At 43.0% G+C, this 23,322-nt stretch overlaps 1 protein-coding gene and 1 long non-coding RNA gene across 8 annotated transcripts in view; one reads left to right on the top strand and one right to left on the bottom strand.

Moving 5' to 3' along the window:
* Positions 1-1,917: 1,917 nt before the first annotated feature.
* Positions 1,918-9,091, bottom strand: LOC146354445 (uncharacterized). The gene is made up of 3 exons (XR_014788392.1): positions 8,454-9,091; positions 5,240-5,387; positions 1,918-3,400 (listed from the first exon to the last, which is right to left on the bottom strand). It is a non-coding gene; the product is annotated as an uncharacterized LOC146354445 (long non-coding RNA).
* The window catches only part of TCF7 (transcription factor 7), a 164,627-nt gene continuing 147,012 nt past the window's right edge, over positions 5,708-23,322 (top strand). For 6 of the 7 annotated variants that reach the window (XM_084838905.1, XM_084838907.1, XM_084838904.1 and 3 more), the window contains exons 1-3: positions 5,708-9,043; positions 9,217-9,283; positions 10,206-10,312. In XM_084838905.1, coding sequence (XP_084695031.1) covers positions 8,300-9,043; positions 9,217-9,283; positions 10,206-10,312 — 918 coding nt within the window. In that variant the 5' untranslated portion in view covers positions 5,708-8,299. The remainder of the gene's footprint in view (positions 9,044-9,216; positions 9,284-10,205; positions 10,313-23,322) is intronic. The other variant, XM_084838909.1, reaches the window with a different exon arrangement.

A 23,322-nucleotide genomic window follows, 5' to 3' on the forward strand; every position in this document is an offset into this window, starting at 1 on the left:
CAGGAATAATGTCCAGGACAAACACCCTGAGTGAATGCTGAAAATTGTTTATTCCTTTGCTGGAAACGGAATATTTCAAAGTTTGCACTTCAAAGGGTCTCTGCTGGGAACAGGAGAAAAAGAGCCACAGTTGCCCAATCCACTAGGGAGCAGCTTGTTTGCTCACCACAAAACAAGTGTGCCTGTTTGTGTGACACAGGCAGAACTTGGCCTCTTTGGGGGCAAGCGGTCTCTGCAGCGAAGGCCCATCTCCCAAAGAACTCAAAAGGGGCCAGCCACAGATTTGTGAATGCCTCCCTTGTGGGGAACCTGGGTTTTGATTTGCAAATGAATACTGTGAAGATTCTAGGAAAGTGAATGACTTCTTGTCCACCGTAAGATGTCTTCCTGAGGTAGGGAAGACATATATCAAGTAGGAGCCATTTGGGATTTTATTCAGAAGACCATCTCGGAAGGTTACCTGCTTTTTGTTAGTTTTGTTTGTCATGGCAGATGGCAGCATAGAGATGATGCTACTGAGATCCACTGGGGGAAATTCTGATGAGCAGGGCCAGGGCCAGCTCCAGGTTTTTAAAGACCCTAGGGCAAGACACCCTCAATGGGCCCTTCCTTCAGTGGCCTGGTTCGCACATAAGGAAAAGCCACCATAAGTGAATTTCCCCACAGGGGTTCTCATTGCAGTAGCAGCCACCATTTTGAATATTCAAGATGCAGCAGGGGTGTGCCATTGCTTGTCATTACATGCGAACCCAGTGACGGTGGGCTGCTGGGATAGATGACAAGCCAGCCAGAATCCATGGGCTGCTTTAGGATTGTGGGTGGCTTCCAGCAAACCACCCTTGCCGTATCTGCACATATTGAGAAACTATGGTGTGCCCCTGCAGCACCCTGAATATTCAAAACGGCACCACCTCCACAATGACTGGCTTCTCATTATGTGTGAACCAGACCAGTGAGTCTACATTCCCACCGCCATTGTCCCTAGCTGCTATTGCACCCCATTCTCTGTCTCATCAATGCCACCACTTGCTTTCTTGACAGGCAGAAAGCTAATGAGCCAGCCCTCCCCAACCTGGCACCCTCCTGACATGTTGGACTACAATTCCCATAGTCCTCCAGCCAACTGGGGACATCTGTACATATATACAGAAAAACACTGTATATTTGCTTCAGTTTTAACCCATTCTGGCATGAATGTATGGGTCCATACAGGAATGAGTTAATATTTGAACATATCTTTGGCAGAATATGCTCCCAAGCCCTGCAGAAACTGCACATGGAAATGCTCGTTTCCACTTTGCAGTTGGAGATGATCATTTACACTGCTGTACTAATCCTCCTGAGAGAGGAGAGACCATAGCTCAGCAGTAGAGCATCTGCTTTGCCTACAGAAGGTCCCCAATTCAATCCCTGGCAGCTCCATATTTAGAGTAGACCCACTGAATCACTGGAACTTAAGCTAGTTGTGACTAAGTTACATCCCATTATTTTCAATGGGTCTCCTTCAAGTATGAATAAATCTGGATGCATCCCCTGATCTGGTATAAGGTGCTGTCCTGTGTTCCCTGTTTCACATAAAATAAAACAACAGTATGTGCTTTTTTCTGCCAAATATTATAAAACATAGGACATGATCTGGAACCCATTACATTATACTGATGCCATTACATCTTCCTGCCACTTAACTACTTCAGTCCTCCCATGACCAGATACAACTCTTGTTCTACTCAAGCTTCAAAGTATACCTTGGATTTCCCAATGCTTGCATGTCCTCCCTGACACAGCATGTCCTCTCTAGCAAATATTTCTTTTGCACCAACAGAAGGGTGTCATAAGAACATAAGAGCTCTGCTGGATCAGACCAAAGGCCTATCTAGTCCATCATTCTGTTCCCACGTGGCCAATGAGATGCCTATGGAAAGCCCACTAGCAAGATATTTATTATTGTTGTTGTTGTTATATTCTGTACCAGAGCGCATTCCAATTAACCCCCAAGCATACAATACAATAATATAAGCAAAGTCAATAATTACACATTAAATAAACTACTAATCAAAATTTTCACTACTTACAGTCAATCAAATAAAACAAACAATTTGAAGTCATGTTCATACTGGTATCAAGAGCATACTGCCTCCAATACTGGAGGTGCTCCAACCATCATGACAAGCAGCCATTGATAGACTTATCCCCTATGAATTTGTCTAATCCTCCTTTAAAGTCATCCAATTGGTGGCCATCACTACATTTTGGGGACTTGTTTTTTATCTGTTTTTTTAAACAACGAGTAATGTTTGCAAGCAACTGCAAGTCAATTATTTCTCCCCCCACCCCCGAAAAAAATGTCTTAATGTGAATATAGCAATAGAGTATGTCTATTTGGTTTAGGACCAAAGATTTTCTCCTTTGTAATGAAGTAACAAAAAATGAAACAGATAAGAAAATATTTACTTCAATGAAGATTTGCTCAAATATTATTGCTAAATTCTCCTTAGAATTATTTGCTTTAATAATAATCTCCTCTCCTCTAGCATGGAGAAAGCAGTAGTTGAGATCATCTATCCAATAACAGATGTCATCTTTGTAATCTCAGATTTTCTTCACTTAACAAGGCAAAACATTGCACCTCCCAAAAGACTGTGTCCCAAAATTAGCAGGATTATTCAGATTTTTTTTTTTTTTTTTACAAAAACCTTGTCTTTCCTGTTTTGTTTCTCTGGACACTTTATGTAAGCGTTCCCCAACCTGGTGCCCTCCAGATATACTAGATGTGTTGGACATGTGTCCAACATGTTTAGAGGGCATCAGGTTAGGAAAGCCTGCCTTATACAATCTTACATGTTTTGGGTGCCAACTAAACACCTAACTGTTCACCCAGGCTTTTGATTGAAGTGGTTTTACTGCTTCAAGTAAACTGTTATTTGTCTGAGTTAATGTTCTCCCCTGTTCATTTGTCTTGTTCTATGTTGTGTAATCTTATTGCATTTTATTGGTTGTAACCCACTTTTTGATTATTTTATAATAAATACATAAATAAAAAAATCCTACTATGGAAGCAGCCAGGCAACTTTATCATGGCATCTTTTTAACATCTGAGAAAGAAAAAGGAGATTCAACATGTCAAAGATAAAGGCATCGAAAATGGTTTCTTAATGCATTATTGGCTTGGCTGCATCTTTTTGGCATTATTTAAGTGAAAAAGCTAGATTTATTTAAATCACCTTTGTAAGTCAAACAACGTAATGAAGATAAGGAGTGTCAAACTAGTTCTTTGAGACTTTTTCCATGCAAATCATACAAATCAGCCTGTGACGTTCCATTCAGATATGATCTGACAAATGCGCCAAGCTCCTTGTTTTACTTTGATGTTGCTCCAATAAGATATCCAAGGGTTGTTTTCCTTAAAAAAAATAAAATAAAGTGTAACCATTTTTCTCTTGGACTGTGTATGTTACACATTAATCATATCACAAATGTGACTTTGGTGTCTAAAATAATTATTCTAATAAAGTGATTTAAACCCCATAGTCATGCTCTTCCATATCTGGATCTTAAGGCAATTTTGATCATGTGGTAATCCACAAATCCATTGCTTCAGAATAGCTTTGCTGAAGTCAACAAGTCTTTATAAAGTACCATTAGATTAACAGAATGTTATGAATATGATAGTTTATAGAAATTGCAAAATCCCTCTCATTGCTCAAACGCATGTTCCAATGTAATGTTTCTAGAAATGTAACATTACTAGTTCAGATAATGCTACATCTCTTCTGCTCCAAAACATCTAGTGTTACATAGCCTTCCCACCTTACTTCTTTTCTTTCCTTTATTTTTTTAACACATGAGTGGCTTACAGGAGCACTCCGGTGTAATTAATTCATTAACAGAAGCAGCTCTCAAGGATGATACTGCATTTGTTCAACCTGGCACATAGCATTCAAGTTCCAAACTAATAAAGTGGGCAACCTTAATTGCTCTTGTTTCTTCATTTCCAGCCTTGCCAGATGCCATCTTGTTACAGCAGGCTAGCTACACCATACAAATAGAAGTAAAACTGACAGGCAGCACAATCCTATGCATATTTACTCTGAAGTAAGATGGACTGTGTTGTGCCTAAAGCTGGAATCCTATACACACTTATGTAAGAGTATCCCCTGATTTCAGTGGGACCTGCTTCCGAGTAAACAAGTTTGGGACTGCAGTGTAAGTTGCAGAGTCACTGTAAGCATTTGGACATCTTGTGTAGGAACCCAGTGCTGGGTCTCCAGCAGTGACCCCTTCTCCTCTTGACTTAATCATCTTCCTCCTTGGATCTACATTAGCCTTTCTTAACCTGCTATCCTCCAAATGTTTTGCACTACCCAACATACCTGACCATTGGCCCTGTTAGCTGGGAATTATGGGAGTTGCAGTCCAATACATCTGGAGGGAAACAGGTTATAGAAGGTTGACCTACACAGAGTCTCTCCTTCCCTTCCCCCCACACCACCCTTTTGATTCCCATCAATTGGTTCTTTGGTGCCAAGCAACCTGGGACAAATATCCCAACTGCCCAAAGGATGAAGTAGTCCTGTTTTAGTTTTCACAAAACTTTCAGCCAGCTTCCATGATTTATGTTTGTTATCACCAAACACAGGCTGCCATGCTCAACCCTCGTGTTGAACCTAAGTGGTTTGGGAATTAAAGCCCATTCAGATACCTGGGTTTGGTTTGGTTTTCCATTTTGGCTTGCCAATACATCTCTTTTCTTGGGTCTTGAGTCAGCATAAACATTTTGTAATACAAGATCTACTCCACAAAGGGTTAATGGGAGGACTTTAGATGAATGATGGGTGCTCACCTACAAGGGACCCAGCTTTAAAGTGCCATATATAGTATAGACTGCTACAAATGTTTTAAGTCTTCCAAAATTCCTATAAAGTTTTGATTTTTTAAATGGATTACTCAGGCTCCTTTCTCCTTTGTCTCAGTCTGAATATAAGTTGGCTTCATCTCCATTACTGGGGTCTTCAGTCTATTAGATCTATGTCCACTAGTGATGCAGGATAAAAAATTTGCTCTGTTGGAAGATTATGTGATATTTGTATTCTAAGCCTCACCACAGTGGGTTTCTTTAAATAGAAGCTATACTTTACTCCTAAATTGCTTAAGGCAAAGGAAGCAGAGATGATGTTTATGAATGTTTAAATGCAAATGGAACTGAGAGTGAATGCTATGCTAGCTAACATCAAAGGCTCACCAAAGACTCTGCATTAATGAGCCTCTTTGTTTCCTGGATCACAGATTACAACAGGTTTCCAACTCATTGCCAAGGTTTTATCTCCATTTGGGCGGGCTGTAAATCTCAGACGACCTCTTTTTCTTCACATGCAAAGTAAGAGAATCATCTGTAAACGAGAGGGAGAAAGAAAAAGAAAAACTGGAAGGAGCAAATTGTTTTAATTCTTTCCCTTCCCCTCCCCATTTCACTTTGATTGCAAGCAAAACTGGGCAAACAGCAAGAACGGGATACGGATCGCCCTGTTTAATCGACCAATGTGTTTGTTTCAGACAACCTCTCCAGAAGTCCAAGCAAATCTAACACCGCAGCTACATTTTCTGTTGCTGGAAGATCAAGAGGGCGGCAACGGCTTGAGCTGCCTCGAAGAAGTAGGGTTGCCACATCCCCCATCCTTGCCTCGCCGATTTTTTTTTTTTATTTGGTAGTGAGTGTCCTGAGAAGTCATGAATCCGGTGAAAATACTTCTTTCTTTCTTTTTTCAGAAGAGTTTCGGTAGATTGGTTTGTTTCTGAACTGCCAGAAAAATAAATATTTTCCGCAGCAAAACACGACCTTTTAACAGAGCGGAGGTGCGGGAGGTAATTGAGGTGCCGAAAGTGACAATTACGTGCTGGGCTGACTGTTACGAAGACCCATTTACGTGGAGTCATTCAAACCCTAGACGGAAGATCTGCAAAGCGCAGCGCCGGGGGGCGGGGAGCGGAGAGCTGCACACCGGAGCTACTGTTCCTTTCAATCCCTCCTGAGCACACGGACTTCTGATCTCTACCCGAAGTGAGTAGAAGAAGCGGGGACCATGAGAACGATCAGAAATTCCGTCCCCTTCGCACATCCCCAAATCACACCACGTTGGGGTGTGAAGTGCTTTGGAAACTGGCGGAGAAGAGGTTATTATCACGTTTCCTGACCCTCCAGGCCAGTTAGGGAAAGTGATAATTTCCAGAAATCCAGATCTGGGTTCCTGAAGGGATCGCGAGACACCAGCGGCTTTAGGAAACCAAATTCTAGAAAGGGGGAGGAGAGGAGGAGGAAGGGGAGAGAGAGAGAGAGAGAGAGAGAATCTTTTTGGAAATCCAAAAAGGGTATTGGCAATATTGCACCAGAGAGATGCGTCCACGTGCCGGTGGAACTTCTGGACCAGTGAAGCCCCAAATACATCTGCATTTGCTTTGAACACTGCGAGACTGACAGACAGAGAAATGCCCTCCCACAGTCACAACGCAAAACAGACATTTCAACCGGTGCCCAACGGGCCCAGATTCTGAGAGTTCTGTTGAAATCAGTCGCCAACTAAGAAAGGCGGGGGGGGGGGGGGGAGAGAGAAAAGAGATCCATTACTGACATGCAGTCCGAGCCTGTGCATGGCTTACTCGGAAGTAAGTCCCACCTCAGTTCAATGTGGGAGGACATGAGCGTAGAATTCCAGGCGTAACTGGAAAGTCGCCCTTTATTAATCCAAAGCCAATGTTGATGTTTCTTCATGTCGTTTGACCAGTTTGGGTTTAGTCTAAAACCCATACGTAATTACAAAAAAATAGTTCTGCCTATTCATTAAAGAAAATAAAATACAATAAAGGCAATTAAAGCTGCGACCACATCAGTGCAATCACACTGATTTGAAAGCTGGTGCCACTGGAATTAATTTGACTTCGAAGTTTAGGATCTGTCTGCAAGACAGGTGTGGTCTCAAGTACAACAGCAGCAACGAACAAGTGGAGGGGGGCATTTTAGTGACTCTACTTAAAAAAAAAAAGTTGCTATTTTAGTACATGGTCCCCTAAAACTGTCAAACAGAAAGACTGACAGATCGAATCTGTGAGCGTTTACTTGGAAGTAAGTCAAGTTTAATGGAAGTTTAATGGAGGGTATTTCCAAATAAGTGTGCATGGGACCACAGCTTTGAGAAGCAGTCCTACACGCGTTTACTGAGAAGGAAATCGCACGGTATTCATTGGGGCATACTCCCTCGTGTGTATTTAGGACTGTAGTCTTAGACATGAGAGGTTGGGATAATGGGGCATTACAGGGGTTTGAGAGGAATTCCGACGTGATCATGAGAGCGGGGGGAACCAGCTTTATCTTTCAGGGCTCTTAATAATAATCACCATCATAACCAGCTTGCATGAGGCAATTTCTCTGAATACTATTGTACTCGAAGGATCAGTCATTTTCTTCTGATTTAGGGCAATTAATGAGAAATCGGGCAGGTCCATCCTGCCTTCGTTTGATCTATACAGGGTCTCAGTGAGGATTTCATTCTATGCATGTTTATGCAGGAGTTCAACGGGCCTTAATCTTCACAGTAATCATTGTGTATAGGATTGCAGCTTCTGTATATTAAGCGCGGGCACCCACACGTGCATGCCTGATGTGTGTGTAGCAGCTTCGCCCAACCTGGTCCCCTCCAGATGCTTTGAACTACAACTCCCAAGATTCCTGACCACTGGGTGCAATGGGACTCCAGGTCCCATCAGCTGGCTGGGGCTGATGGGAGTTGTAGTCCAAAATATCCGAAGGGCGCCAGATTGGGGAAGGCTACCTGGGAACATAGGAAGCTGCCTTATACCGAACCAGAGCATGGGTCCATCGAACCCAGTATTGTCGGCACAGACTGGCAGCGGCTCTACAGAGTTCAGGCAGGAGTTTTTCCAGCCCTACCTGGAGATGCCGGGGATCAAACCTGGGGCCTTTTGCATGCCAAGCATGGGTTCTACCACTGAGCCACAGCCCCTCCCAGCTAGATACAGATATTGTGGTGCTTCATTTCTTCAGGGGGAAGAAAAAAGTCTAACCCCTCTCTAGTGTTTTTCTGTAAAATCTGCGGAATGGTTTCCTTTCCCCGGCCCATCTTGTCCCGCGGCCCGCCGGCCCAGGGAAGAGCTCAGGCTTCTAATTGCCTGCAATGGGCAGGAGGAGACGAGCGCTGTCTCTTTAAGGAAGGAGCGCGTTGCGGAGAAGACGAAAAAAAGAGGCCTCCAACCCCACCCCGCCGCTGTCACTCAGCCGGCGGCTGCTTTGATGTCGACAGCCTTTGGCTGGGGCTCTCTGCTGCTGTTCCCTGGCTCGCGCCCTCCCAGGCGCTCGCTCACTCGGGCGCTCCGTGCCTTTCCCGGCAGAACCTTCTGGCGCTGCTGCCGCCGCCGCCGCCGCCGCCTTACTACTACTTACTTACTTGGCTGCTACTTAGTCAAACTTTCCTGGGGCTGGGAGGGAGGGACAGGCAAACAAGACGTCGTGGGGGAGGGAGGGGGCGCATTGCTGCCTCGATCCCTCCGATTGTCTTTTTCTCCCCTTGGGTGGCAAGCAGAGTCCTTCTCCCTTCCGAAGTTAACGCCAAAAGTGGGTCGCTCTCCTCGTGGTGCGGAGAGACCGGTCGCGAGATCCCCAGCATTTCCCTCCTCCTCTCCCCCCCCCCCCGCGATTCCTCCTCCTTTTTTTCCCTCCTCCTTTTTTCCTTTTAAATCCCGGCTCTCCTTCCTCGCGCCAACGCAGAACTTCGCTCGCTCCTCGCGTGGCTCCGGGAAGAAAATGCCCCAGCTCAACAGCGGCGGAGGCGACGACTTGGGAGCCAACGACGAAATGATCGCCTTTAAGGACGAAGGCGAGCAAGAGGAGAAGATCCAGGCCAACGTCTTCACCGAGGGAGATCTGGCTGACCTCAAGTCATCCCTGGTGAACGAGTCCGAAAGCACCGCTAACGGCGGCGGCGACCAGACTCCTAACGCGGCGGCGACAGTGGCAGGAGCCGGAGCCCATTCCGAGGTGAGAGAGCCCGAGCCGCCGCCCCCTCCACACACACACTCACTCTACAAAGGGCTCGCGCACCCCTGCCTCCGCCTCCTCTAGTCCATTTCCCTTGGCTATGGCGATGATGAGTGAAAACTTCGAAAAAATGTAATCCTGATCCCTCTCTCTCTTTTTCGCCTTCCACACAGGCAATCCGGCGCCTGCAAGATCCTCAAAGGGTCTATCAAGAGAAACTCCCGGATCACATGGAGGATGGTCAGTTTCGGAATCCATTCATTCTCCCCCCCCCCCACTCACTTCCCACCCTTTTTTCATGCTAAACTGGAGAGAGGATTGCTGGGGGTGGTAGGGGAGGTTGAGGTTGACAGCCGTGGTAGTCGTGGAGAAAACTTCAGTGTCTTTCTGCTAAATCAAAGCAGGCAACACACACACACACACACCAAGGAAGAGGGACTTTGATTTGCTAGTGGAAACCTTTCTCTGCTGAGCTAGGTCAGCCCAGGCGAAACCCACTAAGTATAAACAATCTCCTCCCTTCTCCGCCCCCCCCCCCCAATGCTTCATACTTCGAAAGGTGATTAATAGAATGTTTTGCACCAGGATGCAGAAAATGCAAGAGAGACTGCTGCGGGAGGCAGAGGTTGTTCTGGCCGCCCCTGATGCAGTTCTGTCTCTGAAGTTGATCTGGTCTGGGCCTGGAGTACCTGGATGGGAGACCCATCTGGGAACCACAGGAGGAGGGGCAGGCTGGGTACAAATACCTGGAGCTGCACTCCATGACAGATTGTGGACTGCACACACCTCTTCCTCCTTAACCGAGAGCTCAAAGAGCTCGAAGAAACAGACCGCTGTAGTGCCATATCAAGAAAGGTGGAAGGGTAAAAAAAACAACACACACAACTTTGATACCAAACCGCGTTCCTTCTATTTACATAATTTGTGGCTCCTTTGTTACCACCAGACAAGTTGGGACTTTGAATTGATGTGCGCTAGTGACAGGGAAATTAGTTTCATATGGAGGAGTGATCTGGCAAAAAAGATGCACATAACCAAACAGTATTGTCATTTTAAATGTACGACTCTATAAGGATAAAGCAATGTGCCCTCCTGTAAACCAAGTATGAATGCAAAGGGCTGCAAAACAGAAGACCCTAATAGACAACTTTTCTTTTAACAGGTTTAAAACATCAGGACCCAGGGATGTACAAAGGATCTGCTTACTCTGGATACCCGTTCCTCATGCTGTCTGACCCTTACCTGCCAAATGGATCTATGTCACCTCTGGTGAGTTTGCCCTACTTTGTTTCATAGCATTTTTTAATGTTTCTAATTGTCGTACTTGTATTAGACTACAATAGTAGTCATCCTAATACATACGCGTCTCTGTCTTAGTTCCCATATTTTTAAGATTATGGGTTGGATCCAGAATTGATCTTCTGCAAGTGGAAAGCCTCCTTCCATGGCCAGAGGGACCTGGGACCTAGCAGAGGGAGGGAGAGGGGTGGCGATTTTTGGCTGTTTCCTCCTTTCCCCTGCAGCCCACAGCATCACCTCACACACTGTTCTGGAGAGTCCCCCGCCCTTCCAGAGTAGATTTTGGGAGGCATAAGGGGCTGCAGGACCTTAGGGGAATCTCCCAAAAATTACTTGTTAAAGAAAAATAGAAAAGGATAAAAAGATGTTAAAAAGCAACAGCTAGAGTGGCCTAATTGAGAATGATTATTTGTTTCTTGAATATATCCATTTTAGTTTCATTTGGCAGGTTCAGGCTTTTTCTTTCTATTGAGACTAGAAGTGAGTGTCATGGAGTTAGTGGGACTTGCTTACTTGGAATTTTAAAGATTTGTTTTCATTCAGGCATGCATGGGTAGAGAGGCTGGAGTGACGTAAATTCAAGGGCTTTACAGTATAATTCTTAAGCATGTTTATTTGGAAGTAAATCCCATTGAATTTGATGGGACATACTCCCTTGTACGTGTGTTTAGGATTGCAGCCTTCCTCTTCATTTTTCTTTCCTCCATTCCCTTTGAACAATAACACTGGTTTTCAGATTATTTCAAAAAGGCAAACATTTTGTTGGAAAGGGATTTTCGTACTGATGGACCTAATTTGTTCATGCAAGGGTCCATTGACAGGCTAGAAATGTTCTTGTAGTCGTCTTTGCAAAGTAAGATTACTGAATACAGGCACACAGTTGTTGTTCTGTCGTTAAGTTGTGTCGGACTCTTCGTGACCCCATGGACCACAGCACGCCAGGCCTTCCTGTCCTGCGCTCTCTCCCGGAGTGTGCTCAAGTCCATATTCATTGCACTGGTGATGCTATCTAGCCATCTCATCCTCTGCCGTCCCCTTCTCCTTTTGCCTTCGATCTTTCCCAGAATCAGGGTCTTTTCCAGGGAGTTTTCTCTTCGCACAGGCGCACAGTAGGAATACTTTATTTTAGTACTATGCATACTCTGTAACAAATTTGTTTTAAAGAAAACGATTATAAAAGCTATGTTTTCCTCGTACTGGCAAGGTGGGGAATCCACAGTAGCTAACCATCAAAAGCCTTGAACCAGACTGATGCTGGTACAAATGTAGGGAAGACCTGCCCTATTAAATTCCTGATATATTATCTATAATTGTGTTTTGGAACTCTACTATAGATAGGGATGACTGAATGGTTACAACAGAGTCCTTGCATTTAAAACTTGTCTTGTTCTCTTTAGTATTCACCTAAAACAGATCTGAAAATTAATGTTTTTCTATTAAGATGTAGGAATTGCAAAAATGTGTATATAGAAAATAAGCCAGTTACTTTAAAAATGGTGATACTTTGCGTGTGCTATGAAACAATCCTAGCACATGGCAACAATTTGTGTTTGTGTGCATCCCCTCAAATTATTGTAATACTGCCGGCATCAGTCTGTGGACACATGCCCACTCACTTGAAAGTAGGGTCTGTAAACATCAAAGGGACTTGATTCTGGGTAGATTTGTTTGGGGTTAGTGTGTCTTGAATATCTATACTACATGAAGGTGCTTGCAGTTAGTTTTTGAGTTTCACTTTTTCTGTAATAAAGGGAAAGATCAGTTTAATAAAACATCTGCTTTTCTGCCTTTTATTATTTTACTCCTTATACGCTCCTCATGTAACAATTGGACGGTAGTTCCCTTTATGTTCACTGATCGTGATGAAGCTTACTTCCATTTTTTATATTTAAGATTGGGATACTAGTACTAAATTTTAAACTGTGATGTGCAGTGCAATCCTATGTATGTTTACTTGGAAGTAAATCCCATTGTGTTCAGTAGAGCTTACTTCCAGGTAAGTGCGTTTGGAATTACAGCCTCATTTACTTGGGAGTAAGCCCTGTTGAGCCTGGTGGGGCTTGCTTCCAAGTAATTACGTATAAGATTGCACTGCTCAGCACAGTTTTGCGTCCTTGAAATATAATTTGATTGCACTTGGGGTGAGAGTAGGCATTGGATTGAGTTGCTGTTTTGCTCCCTACCCTTCTGGATCCTATTTAAGGAGCCTGTGTGCAGGGCCCAAAGGGCAGCTGCCAAAAGAAGTCTAGCCATTTAGCTACAATACTGCATGCTCTTGTCTTACAGCAGATGTGGAGATATGCAAGTCAGAAAACAATGGCTTTCCATTAGGTCTGTATATTTGTTTGGGTTCAGTTGAGTATACAGTCAACACTGCCTGATCTTGAAGTTATAAACAGACAGCTAATTTCTTGGACATCTTATGTCAGGGAGAGGTGTCTATCTGCTTAGCAATGTTTGAAATAGGACAACACTTTGAAAGGTATGAAGCAAGAAATAAGCGGTAGGGTTTTAGGAGGTTTCAAGGCAATGGTACAAGACATGGGTGGTAGCAAATGTATCTAAGGTGGACTCCCATAGGAAGGGAGAATGAACAGAGGGAAGCCATGTTGCATCTCAGGCTGAAGATAAGACCCTTCTGGATCAGACCCAAGGTCAATCTAGTCCAGCATCTTGTTTCTTGAGGCCTCCAGGAAGCCCAGAAACAGGATATGAAGGACCTTGTTTGTTCCCACAGCAATCCTACTCCACCTCCCCACCCCCCACTGCCCAGAAGAATACTGCCTGGGAAAGTGGAGGATCCTTTTTGCTCATGGCTAATGCCTGTTGATATACCTTATCACACCTTTATTTTCATTTAAAGCCATTTCAGTAGCCACCACTTCATCTTGCGGCAGCAAATTCTGAGTTCTAATGTTATGAAAGAGGAGAACATTTATCTCTATCCTATTTCTCTACACCATGCACATCCTGTATAATGCTCCCCAGTCATCTTCACTCCGCGCATCTAAGAAACTCAAAACACACTAGCCTTTCTTCATAGGGAATGTGCTCCAGCCCTTTCATGTATGCCAGTTGCTGGGGAACACAGGCGGGAGGGTGCTGTTGCAGTCATGTCCTGCTTGTGGGCTTCCCATGGGCATCTGGTTGGCCACTGTGGGAACAGAATGCTGGACTAGAGAGGCCTTTGGTCTGATCCAGCAGGACTCTTCTTATGTTATCATTTTGGTTGTCTTTTTCTGCTCTTTTCCCGGCTATATGATATCATTTTTGAAATGGCACTGTAAATAAACAAAATGATAAACTTTAAAAAAAGATCATAATAAGAAGAAAGATTTCAGACAGTTCCTTTCCAACAAGGATCAAAGTAAGTTTCACTGTGAAAGTAACTAAATGCTGTTATTAATAAAGAAACTTATTCAGACAAAGAAAGAAAATTACCGGTGTGAGTTATAAGAACAATGGGGGATGTCTGTGAATGAAAATAACAGCCTACATTTCTAGCAGGCTGAGGCGAAAATAACTAGACAATTTAACGCTATCAGAGAGGGTAAGATCCCTCCCCATCCCCCAAGAATAATTTAATAATGGCAGTTGGAAACAAAATGGAACCTGAAATAGAATTCGCAATTGTGGGTCCATGTGAAATGGAAGCAAGATCAAATAGCTCAGCTCATAAAGATACTGGGCCTGATCCAGGCAACTGCATTGTTGTTCTGCTGCCATGCGGAGATGCATGCATATGTGTACAAATGTGCCTAAGGTGTGAACAGTGCTGTCCAAGCTATCAATGCTGATTCTCACCTGTTAACTGGGCAGTAGCATTTAGACTGACACCAACACCTGCTTTTCCCTCCTCCCCCACCCGATTTAAGAAATGATTGGCACCTGTGCAGCTGATAGAAATGACCATTAGATGGTACAGGAGTACTGCTCATGCAGTGATTGGCGCTGGATTGTACAGTTTCCCCCCTGCTCAGAAACCTTTTGCATTTACAGTGGAGCTGATCCTTACTTAGATCAGGTTCTCTGCACCAGGGTGATTAATTGTATGTAGACAAAGCTGCAGGTGTTTGTTTTATCACTCTTTAAAAAATTGTTTCTGGTTTTGAAGAGTCGTCCCCCCTCCATATTTTCTAGTAATCAGAGGGAAAATATAGGACCAGTTCAAAAAACAGAAAAAGGGGAGATACTGAGCTTTATGGCCTTTGCTAGACTGAGTTTTCTGTCACACCGGTGAAGTCGCCGGCACATAAATGAAGATGTCATTTTTGGAAAGGAACACGCTCAGGGCTGGGGAGCCTGTGGGCATCCAGATGTTGCTAGACAACAACCCCCATAATCCCTGACCATTGGCCATACTGGCTGGTGCTGATGGGGGTTGCAGTCCAACAATGTCTGGAGGCTCGCTCGCTCCTCAGCCCTGAACAAGCTGGTTACAGATAACGTGACTTGTGTCTTGGTTGTTTTGTGTTCAGTTATTTGGATTAAGAAAAAATGCAATGAATATAATGTAATTGATAGTTTCATTGATATCAGGGTATTGATTCAATTGTGAGATGAAAACTGCAGAAGAAAGCTAACTTGAAAATGGAAGACTGCTAAAACTTTGTATAGCTTATTCAGCTGCCAGCCCTTACGTTCAATATTGTTTTATCTGATCCTTTGTAGGAGCCCTTTTAACAAGAAGGAGTGTGTGTCAGGATTGGCCCCTTGCTTCTTTGTCCATTACTGAATGGTTTACAGGCTGTGGAGGCTGGTGGCACCGATGTCAGTGGGGCAGTGAATCCACTCCAAGTTTCAGGCAGAACCAGTCAGAACTCTAAAGGAACTTTCCAAGGTACGCCTTGAATAGCTCCTTTAGAGTTCTGACTCTGAATTCACTGGCATTACAGCTGCCAGCCTCCTGCAGGTCTCTTTAACACCAGGCCAAAATTCACACAATGAAAATACTGGATGATACAATCTCCTGGTAAGCTTGAAAATAAGCACTACGAAAACCAACAACATTATGAGCTACAACAGGCTTTCCCAACTTGGTACAGTGGATGTGCTGGCTGGGGCTGATGGGATTTGTAGTCCAACACACGGGGAAAGGTGAGAGGAACATAGGAACTGCCTTAGCCTGAGTCAGACCCTTGGTCCATCTAGCCTAGTATTGTTGACGCTGGCTGGCAGCGGCTCTCGAGGGTTTGGGGCAGGAATTTTTCCTGCACTACTCGAGATGCCGGGGATTGAACCTGAGACCTTCTGCATGCAGAGCATGTGCACTACCACTGAACCATCGTTCTACAGGAACCTAATAAGAAATTGTCTTGGCATACTAGTAATGATTAAAAAAACAGAGAAAATAAGGCTGCAGTCCTAAACAAAGAGCAAGCCCCATTAAATACACTGGGAGTTGCTGCCAAGTAAAGTGCTTAGGATTGGGCTGTAAGTGTATGTAAATCCATAGGAATTTATTTTATGAGAAAATGAAAACCAGCATAGTAACTTGAGCAAGAAGCTATACCTCCTAAAATCCCCCTTCTTGCACAGCTATTAAAAATATAGGGGCATTGCCTTGGTTTACACCTGGTATAAAGGCAGTATAAAGGGCGGGGGGAGTGAGAAACTACTGGGGGAAATCTTACCTTTAAATAAAACATAGTAAACTTACTTAATAGAACAAAATTCAAATTTGTACTGATAAATCAGAAAAAAAAACCTTGTTCTGATTTATGGAAGCATAGGCACGGCTACACAAATGCATACTGTAACTGAAAAATGCAGAGGAGTTTTCTTGGGACAGCTTTGCATGTTATGTGGAAACATCAACTGTACTTCCTATTTCACCACTTCCACGTAAAGCTGAAGTCAGTCTTTAAAAGTTGCTAACTGTCCTAAGATCTGTCTCATCAGCAGCAGTGATCAGAGCAGAGACTGGTTCCTTTTGAGAGCTGTGCCTGAACAGGATTTAAGCCCATTACCTACCAAGTTAAACCATGATGCTATTTCATGTTTGTGCTAGCTGCAGAAAAATGACTAGGTCATTAAATTTTTTATTACATGTTTGCTTGTTTATTTGTTTATATTCTTATTATTGTTAGTAATAAGAATAGATTTTTATATCCTGTCTTTTTTCCTCTTGCAAGGAACCCAAGGCAGCTTACATGGTCCTCCACTTCTCCAGTTTATTCTCACAACCCTGTAAGGTAGATGAGGCTGAGAGTCAGTGATTGGGCCAAAGTCACCCAGTCAGATTCATGGCCGAGTTGGGACTAGAACCCAGAACTCCCGATTCCCAGTCCAATATTCTAACCACTACACTGTCCTGGATCTTACCAATAACATTGTTTTTCATATATCTATATATAAATTTAGTTCTATGTAGATGAACAAGAGTAAGTGGCAGATATGTATTAATGGCTTTCGTGAAGTAACTGAGGCTTATAGTACAATGTATAAACAGAAAAAGTGTAGGCTAGTTAAAGTCTTTATTGATTTGAGCATACAAATATATATGACTATATTGAACTGGTCACATTTCTCTGTTTCTTAAATTTGTTTTAATGATAATTGGAAATAGAACATATTTAACAGCTTTTTAGAACTGCCGACTAAGAGCATAATGTCGTGTATGTTTACTCAGAATGTGTTTAGGATTGCAGCCTAACAGTGTAATCCTATAGTGCAATGGCTACTAGTCCTGATGGCTATGTGCTACCTCCAGTACCAGAGGCAGTATGCCTAGGTATAACATTTGCTGGGAAACATGGTCAGGAGGGTGCTATTGCACTCATGTCCTGCTTGTGGGTTTCCCGTGGGCAGCTGGATGGCCACTGTATGAACAGAATACTGGACTAGATGAACCCTTGGTCTGTTCTAGCATGGCTCTTCTTACATTCTTAATTCTACACATCTTCTCAGGAGTAAGTCCCATTGAACTCAATAACACTTACTTCTGAGTCTACAGGTATAGGACTGAGCTGTAAGAGAAACAATGACTTGCTTGTGTTTTACATAAATAAACAACAGGTTGACAAACGAAAATGTAATAAAAAGGAAATTGGTGATTTAACATGCACTAGAAAATGCATGCAATGAATATGAACTTGAGCACACTCTGGGAGAGAGCGGAGGACAGGAAGGCCTGGCGTGCTATGGTCCACGGGGTCACAAAGAGTCGGACACGACTGAACGACTGAACAACAACAAGAAAATGCATGTATTGATTTGTCCTTATTACAAGTTTCCAAGTGGGAAATGGGTTACCAGTTAGGGAATCATCTAAACTGTAGTCATCAGAATTAAAATCAATTTCTCTGTTCCGTCAGCTGGAATCTTCATTACAGCTATCTAAAGGATGAGAAGTACAGTTGTTAGGTAACATGTAGCTTGTACATGGGTTTTTGATCATGAGCTTCTGAGTTAGTTGTATTGATGTTAATCTGGCTTTGATTTTGATTTTTTAATCTGTTTTTTTTTTTTTTTTGCAAACGCCATACACAAACACTTGCACTTTCACACCAGTGATTCAGATGCTGCCTAAGCTATTCAGTATTTCCATGACACTGAAGATATTGCAGATCTTATCCTACCGTATAGGATGTACCATGCTTGATCATTTATAGGCATCAAGTGCAGTATATCTCTTCCTGGCACAAGGGATCAAAACTGTGCAAGCAATCTGTACCTGCAAAGCATCCTTCAAAATTCTATACCATAAATACAGCCCAGCACCCTTTCATTTAGCCCATATGTGCCTATGGATCTTGGATTAGCTGCACCAGGAACAGCCGAGGGGTTACCTACATGAGATTCTTCATTACAGAGGGCCTTGCAAGCTTGTTACCAAGCCACTTACAAGAGTAACACAACCCCATTCAGTTCAGATGATGGCCTCAAAATAAGCACAACCAGAGAGGGTCATGCAGACCATTATACAAATTGAATTTTGGCTAGCTATATTGTGAAGCCAGTGTGGTTCAAGTGTCAGACTAGGATTGGAGTGATCCAGATTCAAATCCCTACTCAGCCAGGAAGCTCAACCCTTGGGCGAATCACTACCTCCCAACCTAACCTGCCTCACAAGGGTGTTATGAGAATATTAGGCACCTGGAGGCTGAGGGGAAACAACCACATATGCTTCCTTGAGCTGCTTGGAGGAAAGACGGAATATCAGTTTAAGAATGAATAAAATATTATAGATGGTACGATGACACCATACAGTCATATGAATACTATACAAGAGTTTGAACCAATTGGCTTATTGATACTCAGCAGCTATGGTGGTGTATCTGCTTGTGACATCACACCTTCCGCATTTTTACTGCCAATGTCTTATTTCCTATATCCTTTTTTCAAACTGGCTAGTTTTGTGTGTCGACTTTATGTTAAGATACTTAACCAGAGTGGATAGATTTGGTTCAGAGCTTAAATGACCCTGCACACCCTGTAGCTGTGTAGAGGAATAAGCTTTTAAGTCCAAACATGTTCTCATTATCTCTAGAAAGACCAAAGGTTCTCTCTTCGTGATTGCCCCACCTTTGGTTTTAGTTTATTGAATAAGCATGTGTGAACTCAGAACATGCCCAGCTGAATCAAACCTGAAGAGTTCCAAGATGGAAGGAAGGGGCAACTGAGGTGATAATTGGGATGTGAGTTGTGTAGAGAGGACACAGAAGCTGATGCCCAGCCAGGATTTGTTGAGCAGAAACACATGAGGAAAGCCCTTCAAAACAGTGGTCAAAGGAGAAAGCACTCTACCTGATCCACTATCGGCCCTACAGTACAGGTGATCTGTAGGAGCAGGAAGAGGAAACATAGGCAGGACACAAGGCTGGTTGATAAGTAATGGCTAGGGTGATTCAACCTTGACAAGTGCCTTAGCATCCAGCTTGGTGTGTATGCCTGCGTGCAATTTGGTAGTCCTCATTCAGGAATCATAGAAAGGGATTGACCTGTCCAGCCAATCATTTGATTGCTGGCAAGACACTGGCCTTTTTCAGTTATGTGAAGCCTGCCCAGCTCTCCTGCAGAAGCTGTAGAAGGCAGCCTGATGAGAGAAGGGTTCTGGCACTATTGGCTGAGAAGCTTTGTGGAGTCCAATGGGAGCATCCTCAAGCTATCCGAAGGAGTGAAGTCAGCAAGTAAAATGGGGTCTGGAATAGCTTGCTGATCAATAGCATTGCCTTCCTGTGTACACTGTTCCCCGCTCCCCTGTGCTCACAACACATACACACAAAATACCACTCTCTCTTTTCCCCTGGGTTTTATTTGTTAATTTTCTAGCCGTGGTACTAGTGTTGAATTAAACATCTAAGTGGATTCTCACCTTCCCTTCTTCTGAAATGAGATTACTATGCATTATTGTAGTGAATCTGCACGTTAGCAAAAAGCTTATTCTTTGTTGTCGGGGTTTCCTGTAAACATATGTAATAGGCTGAAATTAATTTTGTAATCCTTCCTCTCTGCTCCCCATTATATCCCATCCCCCATGGAGTGATTTTTCAAACTGTCATGGCTCCTATTCTACTAAACCACAAAAGAATACTTCAGTTATAATAGTGTTCTTGTTAGGGTCAAGGACATTCAAGTTAAAGAGACTGACACAGTCCACAGTAGGTTTACTCAGGTGTAAGTTATGTTGCGTTCTACAGGTCTTTCTCTCTGGTAAATGCATTTAGGATTGCAACTTAAATGTTAGAATGTTAGAATAAGCTCCCTTACTAAGAAGTAAGCTTTGTTGGGGTCTTACCAGATTATTCATTTATTAAGCAACAAATATTGGTCAGTTGTTAACGGAGATCCAAACATCTTCCAGGGGTACTACATTTTTCCCAGCATTAAAATGGCATCATATTTTAAATCACTGGGAGAATTATATTATTTCCTCAACTAGGATGGTGGAATAGCCTTTAGGATTTCAGGGGACAGAGATATTTAACAGGGAGGGGCCAATATTTTAAGCCAGGTTAAGGCCTTCTCTTGGGATATCTGATATTAAACTGTGTAAAAAAAAAAAAAAATCACATAAACCAGTGGAACCGAAGAGCATTTCTTGTGATTGTTTTCTCTTTTCCCCCCTTGATAGCAATGCTATCAAGGTTAAATAGTGACTTCTTCTTTTTGAAGCAAAGTGATTTTTCCTTTGGCATGCATACCTGGAATATAGGCTTTTAAAATTATTTATAATAATTCACCACTGTGATGCATTATTGAGGGGACCCAAGGAATATTCCCCTGTTGCTCTGGGCAAAATGGTGCACTAAGGGTGGCACTGTAACTTGTATCATTGTGTGACACAAGCCCCACAATAATATTTAATAATATTTCAAGAGCTTTCATCTGTTCAAAGAACTTCTAATAGTAACCCTTAAAACAATGCAATAAGGTAAGCCAGTTTTATGTTTCCCCAATGGGGGACTGAGGCTGAGAGAGAGTGGTTTGCCTAAGGTCACCTAGTGAATTTATGGCAGAGGCAAGATTCAAACTGGGGACTTAAGAACATAAGAGCCATGCTGCATCAGACCAAGGGTTCAGCATTCCATTCACACAGTGGCCAACCAGCTTCCCACAGGGCCAACCAGCTGCTTGAACCCACAAGCAGGACATGAGTGCAACAGCACACTTCCACCCATGTTCCCCAGCAACTGGTGAACACAGGCATACTGTCTGATAGTGGAGGTGGCAAAAAGCCATCAGGACTAGTAGCCATTGATAGCTTTATCCTCCATGAATTTGTCCATGAATTTGATTTGACATCACTGATGATTTCTCACTTTATCATAATTTTATACCCTTTATAATTAATAGTACTTTTGAGGCTGGGCACTGAACATGCATGCGCACACACACATACAGAAAGCTGCACTGCTTTAGCAATTGAGCTCTTGTTAGCCCTTTAAAATGAAGAAAAATGGTAAACATTAGCTAGATTATCCATCGTATACACCGCATGGTGACTGCTCCATGTAACAAACTGTCTTGTATGTGTGTGTGTGTGTATCCATGTGGTGAGATGGTACACATGAAATGGCCCAGTATATAGAGCCATTTCAAGAAAACTCCACATGGCAGCCGTATTATATGAAGCCAAACTTTACATCCAGATAAATGACACTAGGAGTTCTACAGCATCTAGGCTGTGAGGAAAATACTTGCCATTGAGTTGGGATGTTGTTTTTGAGATTAGCTTGCTTCTATTTGAAAATGAAAAAAGGATGGTATCCATGAGGGTGAAGAGCAGCCTAAATATCTTAAATATATTTGCAAAATGAGAGGAATTCCTTCTCCATTCCTTCTCTTTTTCCATTGACTTTTATTCAAGTACCTTTTAATCTTCTCTTTTATGTTGTGAATTGCATCTGGCAGCAAGTCTGTGTTTCTCAGCTGTTGTGACTATCATGGTGCCATTTTCTTTCTGTCTTTGCTTTGATTGTGGCACCATTTTCTAAGAACTGGGTGATAACTGTGTAGCTGGAATGACAAAGAGAGCTTCCCAGTTCTCCAGAAACATGAATTAATTTCACATACAGTACAAATCCTATTACTCAAATTCTGGTTCTCTGTAATCCCATGTCTTCTGCTATAGTGTTCTCCCCTGTAGCCAAAATAGATCCCCTGAAAACTAGGCAAATATGCCCCTTTCTAAGAAGTACCTTGGTTTAATAGAAAGGTTTGAGTGCCCTGTGGCCACTTTGATCAATGGCACTGGGCTACATATTTAAATATTGGCTGAAAAAATAATGTACACAGGTGTTGTATGTGCACATCTTTTTCCTGAACAATGGATTTTCAAACAGTGCAGCATTTTAGCTTATAGGAATGAAATCTGCAACATATTATTTTCCTCATTGTCTTCAGGGAAAAGGTGACAAATGGTTTTACTTTATCATGTTGTGGTTGGACCAGATACGTCTCCTCTCCTAATGTAGTTATAACCATGTCGTCTAATAGCAGACTCAGGCTGTTGAGTGGCAGCAGGACTGGAGCCAAAATGTGGCCACTGAGAAACAAGAGCGAGGTGTTGGCATGCTCTAGAGTCAGGTGAACTCTGAGGCATGCAGCTGTACAAAACATTTTTAAACCCAAAAGGTGACACACACGCACACCCCCCAAAAAATCCCAATGTGGAATGAGCATGCTCAGTGGCTTCCAGACATCACAGAGTGTTGAGTGTCTGTTGTAAAAGAGGTGGGAACAGGGCTGGCCTTAGGGGTGGGTGAGCTGTGTGGTCACCCAGGGTGCCGAGCTGAGCTCAGTGGCTCTGCTTTTTGAATGTACTGTCTGCAGTGAGCTAGGGTGGCAAAAAGCAAGTGTCTGTAACCTTTCTTTCAAGGTTCTACAAGTTGTTTGGGGACTAACTATGAACATGATCTTCCTTCAATTAGGTTTAACATATGTTTCTTTTTCAATTTCCACTTCAATGTCATTTGCACTAGGTAAAAATCAGTGGAACACAGCTTTACTTTGAGGCAACATTACTGAGCACTTACCGCTTCAAATACTGTAGACACTATAAGCACTATATAAATAATAATAAAATAAAGCCCTAAGCTGTAAGAGGTCAGCTGGATACTGTTTTTATTTATAACTTTATTATTTTTAAAGATACAAATAATGGATATTCTAAAATAAAGAATGCTTACCAAAAGATAGGAACTGCTGCAAAACAAATCATATTATGAGTAAAACTTGTGATAGCTCTGCTGTGTTGTGTAGTGCTCTGCCACTGCTCCGAATGTGGCTTTTTGAACTTTGGCTTGCGCAAAGTGTAGCACAGTGGCTAAGAGACCAAAGTTTTGAACAGTGTCATTCTCGACGGACATTACACCTGCACCACGCCTCATAAATCTTCTGGGTGGCCCTGCAAAACTGACTATGGGGAAGGGGGTGCTCCAAAGGTGCTCCTTTCCCAGGGTGCAACTTATCCTTGGGCCGGCCCTAGGTGGGGGTATGAATTGGCCTGCTTGAGCCCTTGCTGCTTACAGTATCCT

Source organism: Heloderma suspectum, chromosome 2 (assembly GCF_057233095.1).
Source record: "Heloderma suspectum isolate Gila_16-S chromosome 2, 16-S_ref, whole genome shotgun sequence".
Lineage (NCBI taxonomy): Eukaryota > Metazoa > Chordata > Lepidosauria > Squamata > Helodermatidae > Heloderma > Heloderma suspectum.